The following is a 12449-nucleotide window of genomic DNA, read 5'->3' as shown; positions in this document are numbered from 1 at the left end:
ATTAGCAGTGCAGACAGCATGTTTACACTAGAGCGCTCTGAATTTGACAAGGACAGAGAGCAGGATGAAGACATTTTGCATCAGAGCGGGGTGTGGCACAGATAAGAGACGTTTAAAAAAAAAAAAAGACAGGAAAATTACAATTTGCATAAAATGTCTTAAAAAAAAAACTCTCTTATCTTGTATTGAGACCTAGTGTGGTGGTGGTATTAGTGACAAGGAGAGATGAAAGAAATTCTTTTTTTTTTTAAGCCGATACAGTTCTTCCTACAACTTTTAGACAAAAGCTTAAAAAAAAAAAAAAATCCGCACAGCAGCCTAGTCTAAAAAAAAAAGATCATGAGCAGAAGAAAAGGGCACATCAGTTTAAACGGGAGCTAAAAATGCCTTCTCCCTCCCTACAGGGAGCAGCAGGGGTCAGTCTGGAGCGGAACTGAGACCAACTCGGCCATTTAAACAAGTGGAGACAAATGAAAAGGGCACATCAATTTGGAGTGGACGCGGGCACAGCGTTTCTTTCTCTGCTCAGTGTGTCTCCTAGAGGCGTTGTACTGGCCTGAAAGGGGCTCAATGGGGGCGAGGTGCATCACTAAATAATGAACTCCCGGCAGCACAATTACTGAGTATAATGGCTGCTTTCATCTTAACCCAGAGGGATTGTGTGCACTTGTGAGTTTCTTGATGTTTATATCCTTGCGCACAGTCGACCATATGAGAGCAGATCTGTTTTTTTTTTTTTTTTTCCCCTCTCTGTCTATACACTCTGAAGATTCAGCGAGACAAAGAAGTAAGAGCTACAATACAGAGAGTGTAAGGAGTGTCTGTGTGTCTGCTGGCGTGCACTTACGAAGCTCTCCCACTTTCAGAATCTCACAGAGCATCTTGGTCAGTTCGATGCTGCTGCGGCCAAATGGACACTCGTGCTTGTCTTCTCGACTGCTGTTCTCCAAGACGATCTGGAAACACAACACACAGATGATGAAACAATGAAATCAGGGCCAGACATTTTCTGAAAGGTGAATTCACTCTAGTGCAAACGGGTTATCATACATTGAAATGTGTCTGAACCAATGGTTACAAGTGGCAAATGATTAAGCTGATTCTTGTACAAATAATTCATATTTCTGGAATTTAGATAATATTAAAAAAAAACATCAACTTGGATTAAAGTGCATTGAAGCCTCTATGTGTAGAAACTTTGTGATTAACTGTTCTCTGTCTGACCGTTTTGTTGAGACATGCATCTCAATGCGCCTTTTTGCCTCTGCACCATTTAAACAATACAACTGCACTTAGAGGCAACAGCAGAGTTATGCCCCTGCAGCACGCTCTGTGAACATGTAGAAATAAAATATATTTTCGTTAACCTACAGCGCCGTGCTGTTTGTCAGCGTTAATGTAATTTCCCCATAAACACTTTCATTATAGCTGAAACTATTAGTCCTTATTTGACCTCATCTGACCCCTTTACACTATCTGCACGGGAGCCAAAAACAGAAATGAAATTCAACAGCAAAAAAAAAAAATCACTTCAATTATGTGGATGATGGCAGCGCGCCATAAACGAGGCCATCAAGGTCCCAATCATTTTAGCTGCTGACAGTTTAATTTGGGAAATTGAAGGCTGTGTTTTCTCCCTCTGGTCGACTGATAAGAGCTGAGCGGGCACGGCTGCAGCGACTCTTTTCTCGCTTTCAAGTCTTGAAAAGGAGAGTCACGCACCGACAGAATGATGGAGCACAGACAGGCCGACCTGACGGTGTAGTGATTGAACAGATGCATGTTTGTAGATCATAAAAAAATTCTCAAAAGCCAGTTTACAATGTACGATCCCATTACAGATTTACAGTCACACTATATGAAATAAGTACATTAAGCAGGAGTCTAAAATAATGTCTGCAGTGTAAAAAATAAAAATAAAAAACTGCAATTTTAAGAGATTGGTGGTGAACAGAATGAAATCATTTCTATTGTGAGGACCGAGAAACTTCCCAAAATATGAGTTCAGCTGAAAGAAAACTTGGTAATGAGCCAGATACTACAACTAAATGAGCTGCAGGGAAGAAGGCTGGATAGGAAACGGAGGTGATGAGGACAAACTTAACTCACAGAAACTGCCTCTCAGTATGTGTGTTAGTGTGTCTACATGGCATGGCAGCACAGGAAAGTGCATGTGTGTGCTTACCCTGATGTAGGCGTCCTGGTGGTGTCTGGCAAAGTAAAGCATGTTATCCAGAGCCAGCATGCCTGGAGGAATCTGGGTAAAATCCACAGCTGGATTCACATGGTTCTGAGAGAAACAGAGGAGTGAGGTGAGAGGAGCACTCTTTAAAAAAAGGTATAACTGGCTGAACAGGATATTTTTTCTCTGCGCATACAGTCAGGAAATAACACAAATAGCATAACCAGATTCCTACTTTTGGAGAAGAAACTTGAGATTCAGCAGCAACATTAGCATAGCTGCAGAGTTTAAAATGAATGCTACTAACACTACTTATTCACTACAGTATGAACATCAACTTGCAGACGCCTTTTTCTATGTGTCAGACCTGTGTAGGTTTGGCTGAATGAGTCATCAGGTTTAGGTTCTAATAATTTCTGTCCACTTGAACATAAGGGTGGGTATTGGCAAGGACTTCAAAATACAATATGTATCACGATACTTGAGCCACGATACGATACGTCATTGCAATATTATGATATTGTAATATATTGAAATATTCTACATAGTTCACTGAAATTCTTTGAATGCAGCTTGAAATACAAGTTGTATCAGATTACAGTGATAATTCCTTTAACAAACTGAGTCAAAAAACAACATTAAATATATTAAATATTAGACATGTGGAGTGGAGTTGCAGAAGTCATTGACGATCGACTCAAGGCATGACTTTTTCTTTTAAAATCGATATGAAGACATTCAAAACGATATTGTATCGGAAGAAAAAGTATCGCGATATATTGCAATATCGATATTTTTTCTCACCACTGCTTGAAAGGAAAAAGCAAAAATCTCTTTAGTCATATACGCAAAAATGTTCAAGTGGAAACTTAAGTTTGTTTTTAGAACCTTTTATAAAAAAAAAAAAAGTAAAGGATTGAATTTTTATGGGTGCATAGCTATTTCACTGCTATTGATATTAGATTACATTTGTCCGGTGTGAGAAGGAGAAACATTCAGTCACACCTTGAAGACACTGTGATGGCGAATGTATAAAACTTAAGACAGTGCAATATAAATAATGATGGCCCTTTAATTACAGAAGCACTGGCACTGGAGAACTAAACATTAAAGTTTGGAATAACAACCCATCTTCCCTAGCCTCACATAACCTCACCCCTAAATACTGCACGCTGTGATGTGCGGACAGATATTGCTTGAGCTCTCACAGTCTATCCTAATTAATTCCTTCCAGATATTGCAGAAAAGTCAGTCGGCTAATGTTTGAAAGCTCAAATACACATGTTAACATATGGGCCTGAGGCTCAGCTCAGAGTTTAGAAGGTGATGGAAATGAGGAGGAGAAAAAGAAACAGAGGGTGAAAAGAAGTATGGAGCACGCTCAGAGGTGGCTGATCACTTTACCAATTCTCCCTGACAGGAAGCAGACTTAAAACAGAAACAGACACTTGGGCACATGCAGCCAATAAAAAGCAAATATTTATATATATTTATATATCTGTGATCATAAAGTCTGTGTAGAGAATTATGGCTTGTGCTTGTGTGCGGTACACTTGTGTGTCTGTGCGTGCGTGTTTGCGAGCTTTTGAGCGTGGAAAGCAAAGGATTTTAGGGTGAGTTTTCTCCACACAGTCAAGACAACTCAGTTCCAAATGGCCTTATCTTTACTCAGCACACTGCAGAGAGAGAAAGAGAGAGAGAGAGCGGATGGCAAAAGCCCCGTAACAGCTCCGCGCTTACACCGAGCCACAATGGGTTTAGTTCAAGTTCTTATACTATTGTTAGACCACTGCACAAAACACACACGCACAGGACCCTGTAACATACATTCTTAAAAATAGTGAGACGAGAGAATGAGGAAGAAGACAGAGTTACTTACGTACACACACACAGAAAGACACACGTCATGTACTTATTTAGACTGCATCAGCGGTGAGGTGTAATATAATAAGAGACTTTTTATGGGACCCTCTGCAACAAATTCACAACTCACAATAAAGCCGAGCTTTTTGTAGTCGCGGGTGTACATGGACTTGCGCTTCTCAATGCTGCCGCTGTTGTTGGGCTCGCACTCCACGTCGAAGGCGATTCTCCGCAGCTCAAAGATGATGTCCCTCTGAGCCTGCACATGCAGAGAAGAATATTAAAGAGCTGCTCAGAAACCCACCCGTATGTTTTTCCTTTTTTTTTCCTTTCACCATTTTATAATTTCTGAATGCTTCGGCCTCATCTACCTCTGTCTAGGGTCTCGAGGTGCCCAGGGCAATCTGGCCGACAGCCAGATCTCTCCGCTGGTTTTATTACTTGCCCAATCCTACAATAATGATAGTTTTTCTCTGGACAAATCAGGCCCAAGCTGCTGTCACAAACCGATAGATAAAAGTTTAATAAGATTTACCGCTGCTTGTTCTACGTTGTAAACCTGGTAAAGTCTTTTCACAGAATTACCGTGTTGAAGTACTACATGAACGCATGGACCTGTATTTCCAACAAAGTATTCCATGTTTTATTGAGTATTACACTGATGAGACATAACATTATGACCTAATTTTGTGTAGGTCTCTTTTATGCCTCTGAAACTGTTGTGAGTCATCAGAGAATGGACATGGGTCTTCTGAGGTTGTCCTGTGGTGTCTGGTAACAGGACACTATTAGTGGGGGCCTTTGGGTTCTACAGGATGAGGGAAGGACCCAGTTGTTCCTAAACCATTTTTATGTGCGTGCCTCTGTCAGGCTGCATCCTGCTGGGGATGGCTACATTTAGACTATTATCACCACTTTACTCTGCTCTCAGACAGCCTTTCCTGACAGGGAACTGAAACAGATACACTACCAGTCAAAAGTTTTAGAAGAGCATGCGGTATCCTCTGGTATAGTTTGTCAGGGCTTCATCCTACAGCGAGATAATGACCCAAAACTTTAGTCCAAGCTATACTATCTCAGGATAAAAACAAGTCAAGCCCAGTCTGTAGAACAGAGTTAGAATATATTTTGAGTTATATATTGATTCCATGATTTTATTTTTTTTTTAACGTCAGTTGTTTATTTGGTCTATGCTTTCTTTTCAGAGTAAAAAAGGACATTAAATTGCATACAGTTCAATAAAAAAAGAAAGAAATATTGGAGAGTTCTAAAACTTTTGACCGGCAGTGTATATTGCTCTCATCATGGCCACCAAACTCCATAGACAAGAACAGTAATTTTAACTTGTAGAACTCGGGAACTTCTCTAAACTGGGGACATGCCGCATCTCGATCAACTGCATTAAATGCACTGGATCTGCCTCTTACAACCACACTTAAAAGAAACTGAACTATTCCTTCAAAATCGCCTGTCCTTCTAATACAGTATGAGCTATAAAGACCTACAGCTTATCTAACTCCTACTGAACAAACTCATGCAGACTACAATTTGACAGCCCAGACTGAAAAAGGGCTGAAGGAAATGATTCCACTTAAGAATTCAGTCTACCAAATCTATTCAACTCTTTAACTGAAATGATTATGTTGCCTTCCAGCATTTATCCATTTATTAATCCTTTTTTTTCTTTTTTCAATTTAACCACACTGTTTCAGTCCAGACCTGATCCTGGGGATCCATCTTGGTCATCATGCGGTCCTCCAGCAGGTTGAAGGTGAGCACCTGCAGGACGTACAGCTGATGTGCCATCTCGTCGTTGATGGGCGTGTTGCTCCGGATCACGTTCTGCACGGCGGGGAGGACCAATGGGGGAAAGTGGAAAAAACAGGGGATGGGATTTAAGGGTCACAGAGGCAAGAAGTAGATATGGGAGGATGACGGCAAGATATGACAAAGAGGAGTAAGAGGATTTCGGAGTGAATAACGAGGATTAGGCGGCAGAAGCCGGATGAGGGAACGGAAGAGGGAAGAAATGAGATTTCACACAAACGATAAAGGAGTGAAAGAGGAACAGGTGTAAGAAAGGAAGTACAGTAGATAATAACCAGGGAGATGAGACGGGGCAAGACATGGCGGGTGTCATTTTCCTCACTGATAGGGCACAGGTTAAAACCTGAACAGGGATAAAGGCAAAGAAATGAGACAGAAGTACACATCTGAGAAGGAGACTTACACTGAGGATAATGGAGCGCAGCTGTTTCTGGGCAAGAATATGGGCCATCTCCTATAGAGGGAGAAAGAAAGGGGGGGAGTAGTAGGGATGGGGAAAGAGAGAATTTAGGGAGAGAGTGAGAAGAATAAAAATTAGATGCAAACATTTGAACAATATGTAGGATTCTTTATTTTAAAATGAGAAATCAAGGTGGGCAAAATAAACACAGAGGGCCATGAGAGACTGCAAAGTGTGCAGCGACAGGATGGGGGGGAAAAAAGAGGAAGGAAACCATCCGTAAAAAGAGAAATTAAAAAGGGATTCTAAATGCACTAACTGATGTCTTCTACGGTGCAAACTACAAAGTGTGCTAATCAAGGGTGCACTTACTGTCAGGGGACAATTTAGGATGTCCACAATGTGCTCATCAAACTACCATACCGTGTGCAGAGAGGAAACAAAGTCAGAGACAGAGAGAGGGAGTGAGTGAACGTGGTGGAAAAAATGAATCCGAGAGGAGGTTATAGAAAAAAAATCATTTTCTGTCAGTGGTGCAGCTTGTAGTGGGAGGGGTGGGGGGGCAACAGAGTCAGCAGAATAGTGAGGGACCACGGGATCATAATAATAATAGCTTTAGTAGATGGTCACACACATACACACACTATCCGTCCTCACAGACATGTACAGCAAAAAAAACAGGAGCCAGCTCTGTACATGCTCTAAAATGTGTCTTTGCAGAAATAAAATGTCGCCACACCCGAGCTAAGGGTTCACTAATCACCTAAAAGAACCAGATGAAGTTGCTTAAACTCGCTGCTAATCGAGCGCACGGATCTGGTGGCTAAGGCGCCGCAACATCCAGACACACTTGAATTTTTATGCAGCAGCGCTCTGAAGCGTGCTTCTGCCTCTCCCAACGTCGGTGTGCAGCACAGGAGAAAAGCTGCGGGGAAGCATCATTCATTATTTATGTCAAAGCGCAACGCTGGACCCTACGGTGCTGATGCAGGGGATCACGTGATTAGCTGAGGGGCAACGCATGAGGAATGGGAAATAAAGAGGAACGGGGCACGGTTTTTAATTTTACACCATGCTTGGCATATGTTCTACACTTATGGCTCTTAGGAATGAAAATGCACACATTAGGTTTACTACTACTACTACTACAACACAAAAATGCAGATGGTTTTGAGATGAAAAATAATACAGCACATGCGGTGCAGTGTACATGTACGTGTGCACGCTGCAGCCTCACCTGTCTCTTCTCCTCGGGGGCTTTGAGGAACAGAGCATTGATGACAGCAATAGTGTAGGTCTGAATGTCTTGATCAGTCCTGACAAAAAAAAGCAGCACAAACAGCAAAATTAAATATTGAAATAATCACCGGCACAAGTGGTGTGCATAGGTTTATCACAGGACGCTTTCAGAAACAACTAATTGACGGTCCCACTACACTAGTACACAGATAAATTTACCCCTGAAGATGCGGGATGAGCTGTCCGATGGTGATCTCTTGCGCCACCTTGTGGTACAGATCCTGACTGTTTAGCACCATGGACTCCAGGATGGCCAGGGAGCGCTGCAACACAGCTGTGTCCATGGCCGACTTGTTCACATAGCTGGCGATCTGCAGGAGGGACAAAGCAGAGGAGATGAGGGAAATCTGCAGAGAGCAACCGATCATTTAGAAAATTCAACACGTCAGTGACATCATCTAAATTGCTTAAACATTATTTTGTCATCTGTAAATCATTCAGAAGTATTTCTACATGTGTTTATGTTCTCTTGTCATGTACAAAGTGTGTTGGCAAAGGAGTAAACTGTAACTAGTGAAAACGTGACGCTCCACGTGTTTATTACAGAGGATGTGACTCTGTAATCTAAATATTTTCCGGGCGATATGCAGCACGGCAACCACAGTATGAAGTGACGTTCCGGTAAAATCCTGCCCCTGCGTAATGAGACGTTTTCTTGGCTGACCTTCTTGATGAAGGCCACGGAGAAAGTGTCCCAGGAAACGATGCCGTGGTCCATCAGCTCCACAAACGCTGTCAGAGTGAAGGACAGGAGCTCACCGAAACTACAGGACAACACACACACAGAGACACACACAAACCATAGGAAACCTCTCTCTACCAGATGGCTTGGAGCAGTGTACAGCCGCAAAGCCCAGATGGCTTGGAACATAACGAGGAATGAGCGGTCAGCAGAGACAGAGAAAGAGGTGGCGGTAAGGAGAGGGGGCAGATGAACATAAGTTCAATTCAGCAGCCAGGCTTGCTGCAGAGAGACAGAGGGACAGGGGAAGAAATGGGAGAGAGGTCTGAGATGCAGTGCAGACAGGCTGGCCTTCAAGACATGGCAGGAGCCATCAGAGGGTCAGCAGGAGCCGGGCAGCACAGGGCGGCGTTCAATCAGGACCAGAGAGCTACGCTTAAGAGTGAAGTCATGCAGTCACACAAATACCAGGAGAAATAAATCACTCTGCAAGAGTCACAGGAGGCCAAAGCGAGGAACACGTTAAACAGCTGCCAAACCATATTACTGCTGGGAGAAGTTAATGAGGAATCCAGGAACCAAAATCAAACATGGAAGCATTTGCTGCTCTCATCTAAGTAGTTACTTCTGCAACTTACAAAACTTCAGATGTTTAATGGTCTAACAAATAGATTTTGTAATACTGGCCTCTGCTGTTTATAAATGGCATTGCAGAACATCTTTTAATCAGAAATGATTAATTACTAATTAAGTTTTAAGGTTGCAGTGGCATGAAAACGAATTGCAAACCTATGGTGCCATCGTCAAGTACAATAAAATACACTAGGGTGTCAGTAGATAGTTCATTAGGTACATTAATAAAAACAAGTGCATTCTAATATAACGTCCTGCACTAAATCTCCATGAAGGTTATGGTATTCAGCATTTTGAAAGAGCTGCTATGTTTCTATCATTTAGATTACCCCGGTTCAGTCCGTGGACTTGGTTAAATGACACAAGCACTTTAGTGTTTTACTCAATCCAGTTTAACAGCACCACAAACTATATCCTCCTCAAAATCATCGTACAGTTACGGAGGGGTCTTAAAGCGAGAGGGTTACATTAGAATGCATTCCCTTGCATCCCCTGTACCTAAGGAACTGACAACTGAGTGTAAAGTGAAAATTTTGTATCTTAAAAATCTTTTGGGGGGAAAAATATCTGCTTAATTAAACTCTGTCTACAGCTGAAAATCCTAATGATTTTGACCATTACAGTTCACCATCAAACCAGCAAATAAAACCAAAACGAAAAGACATGAATATTACAAAGGGATCAACAGAGAGCGTCATGGGTCAGTACTGCTGAATGGTAGGTGATTAGTTGACAGTCACATGAACAATCAGAAACCCACAGCTAAAGAACAAAGAGGCTTTTGCACATGGTACTGGGCATTTAGAAGGCTCTAGATAACTACAGAGCTACAGAGAAATGAAATTAGAGGGTGGATTATTTAAGGATCGAAAGCCCTTGTGGACGGATGGATGGAAATGACCCTGTGGTGATAGAAGCTACAGGCTAAGAATGTCAAATAAAGCTGAATAAGTGACTCGTAGTGAGCCTCAGACAATCCCCTCACCCTGAGCACCTTTCTGTAAAGACAACCAAGATTTAGTGAGGAGGTAAGCTCTGACTTTAACTGCAAAAGCAGCAGTTCATTAGTTTTAACACATTTCCTGAAGCGTACTGAGAACTAAATCTTGGCCTTCTTTTAGGCTGTGGTGAAGAATTAGGAAGTTGTTTGATTCTGTTGCCCAAAACCACATGCAAGAAATTAAAGTGCAAAACTAATTTCAAGATGGTGTTATATGCAGATACGTATATATTCCCATAAGGCACTGGGGCTAGAGTCTTTATCATGCAGACTCAGCCAGCAGGTTAGGAAGAGCACAGAGCCGATGACTTTACCCAGTCGAGGGGGAAAGGGGAGGGGCTTACCAGGGCTTCATAATCTTCTGTAGTTTCTGATAGCGCCTGCAAAGATTTGAGAAACTTTGGTGTCACAGGTGGGAAACAAACAACAAAACCTTCAAGTCTCCAGAATAGAACAGAACAGGAAACAACAAACATCACACATTTTAAACTGCAGAAAACCCTGATCAGGTTCTAGAGAGATCCAGTCTCTTACTCATAGTAAAAGTGATTAATTATAGTACAAACTGAAAAACAAGTAAAAGGAAAATGAAAGTCAACGTTCAACGTAACCCCTCCATACGCTGACTCAAAGTAGACGTCTCTGACCAGTGATCCTTCTCAGACGCTGAAAGCATGGCCAAGCAGAGGCAGTTGAAAAAGAAGTTTGCTGATGTGCACAGAGCAAGCTTGAGTAAAGACGACAGTGAAACCAAGTCTGCACTTAGTCTAGCAGTTACACACAAAGACAGGTAAAAAAAACAAGAAAAATGCTGACATCTGCGCATACTGATCGTTTCAAGATCCGCATCCCTTAGTGTCCTCAGACCTTGACAGTTTTCAGGAGAGTAGATTTTTTTCGGTTAAAATAATTTCATGGAAAACAGTTTACAGTGCTGGGAAGTTAAAAACTGCCACAGGAGTAAGGGTGGGTATTGGCAAGGACTTCACAATACGATACATATCACAATACTTGAGACACGATACGATACATTATTGCAACATTATGATTTTGCAATATATTCCACATAGTTCACTGAGAAATTGTAAATGAAGCTTAAAGTACATACTGCATATACATTCATCAGATGACAGTGATAATTCATTCGACAAAATGAGTCAAAAAACAATGTTAATTCAAATGATCCATTTCCAGAAAAAACGGTAGTAGCGGTGTGGAAGTTGTTCACGATTGGCCCAAAATATGACTTTTTCTCTCCTCTTTTATTATTGATATTAAGAGATTCAAAATCGATATTGTATCAGAAGAAAAAGTATCGCGATACATTGCCATATCGATACTTTTTCCCACCTCTACGCAGGAGAAAATAATAAATAACAAGGAGGCTATTTATTCATTTTTCTGCTTTTTTGATCAACCTTATAACCTGGCCAAATAAGACCATATTAATTATTTTTGGCCAGATTACCATTCAGTGTGAAAATACATGTAATTAGGAGAGCTGAGTCTTTAAAGCTTTATTTAAAACCGCTATGGCCTCTAAAACAATACGTCATGGATAAACTGATTGAAGTTGCACTGCACACTCTCATCAGTCACAACATCCAAGTGCATAAGGAATCAGTCGTTCCTTGGTTTCCTCAGTAGAGGGCGCTAAATGCCTTCAACTGTGGTGGCATTCATTTGGACAAAAGCAGCAGCAGGCCAACTGATTTCCACATGAATACAGCGCAGCATCTTTGGCGGAGGCATTAGATCACAGCACCGCTCTGCCCTTGAGAGTCTCAAGCACTGATACTCTAGAATAATTACACTTCACTAAGTTGCTTGGCTGGGACACTAATGAGCGCGTGCGTGTCAGACACCAATACCTATCTGCGTGGCTCCGTTTCATAATCTCCTTCTGTTGAGATGTAAATGCAACCCAACCACTTGTCCAGCTCTCTTTCGCTCTGACACACACACACACACACACACACACACACACACACACACACACACACACACACACACACACACACACACCACTCTCAAACACTTCACTGTTGAATAACTGATGCAATGGCAATTTACATAAAAACATATTTAATCAAAGAGCCAGGAGCAGGAGTGGAGCCAACACTAGTGCTGCCTTGATAGCTCCTCGCAGCGAGATCAAACAGGGTCAAACTTAATATTATATTCAAAAAGGAGAAGAGGCTTCAATGATTTCCTGTCAAACAGTAGAAGTGAGTGCAATGTCTAAGGCGTTGGCGCAGTGAAATAAGCAAAATTGTGAGATCATGAAGTGGTTTTTGCTGAGAAGAAGACATTAAATATCTGACCAGCATTTGAACCTTTGTGTACTGTAAATACTGCTGAGGCCAAATATGTTTTTGTGGGATTTGAGAATTGAGTGCAAGGTAGAGTTTGAAATGCTTCGAGTTCACTGCAGGTTTATGAAGGAGTGCGCTGTTCTTGTGTAGAAAGAATTCGGGTTTTCAGAGTGCTATATTAAAAGGTGCATTTGAGATTTTGGGAATATACATTTGCACCGTGAGTGTGTCTATACTGCACACGTCCT

The 12449-nt window shown here is 41.7% G+C and overlaps 1 protein-coding gene across 6 annotated transcripts in view; it reads right to left on the bottom strand.

The window, feature by feature from the left end:
- The window catches only part of elmo1 (engulfment and cell motility 1 (ced-12 homolog, C. elegans)), a 92577-nt gene that overhangs the window by 39378 nt on the left and 40750 nt on the right, over positions 1–12449 (bottom strand). For 3 of the 6 annotated variants that reach the window (XM_047604450.1, XM_047604451.1, XM_047604449.1), the window contains exons 7-16: positions 10231–10266; positions 8236–8335; positions 7731–7882; positions 7510–7588; positions 6645–6686; positions 6276–6326; positions 5765–5887; positions 4176–4304; positions 2186–2290; positions 848–956 (exon numbers count right to left, since the gene is read on the bottom strand). In XM_047604450.1, coding sequence (XP_047460406.1) covers positions 848–956; positions 2186–2290; positions 4176–4304; positions 5765–5887; positions 6276–6326; positions 6645–6686; positions 7510–7588; positions 7731–7882; positions 8236–8335; positions 10231–10266 — 926 coding nt within the window. The remainder of the gene's footprint in view (positions 1–847; positions 957–2185; positions 2291–4175; positions 4305–5764; positions 5888–6275; positions 6327–6644; positions 6687–7509; positions 7589–7730; positions 7883–8235; positions 8336–10230; positions 10267–12449) is intronic. The other 3 variants (XM_047604454.1, XM_047604452.1, XM_047604455.1) reach the window with 3 other exon arrangements.

The sequence above is a fragment of the Mugil cephalus genome, chromosome 14, assembly GCF_022458985.1.
Source record: "Mugil cephalus isolate CIBA_MC_2020 chromosome 14, CIBA_Mcephalus_1.1, whole genome shotgun sequence".
Classification (NCBI taxonomy): Eukaryota; Metazoa; Chordata; class Actinopteri; order Mugiliformes; family Mugilidae; genus Mugil; species Mugil cephalus.
Note: the sequence above shows the minus strand (reverse complement) of the source record. Positions and strands in the feature narration are given on the sequence as shown.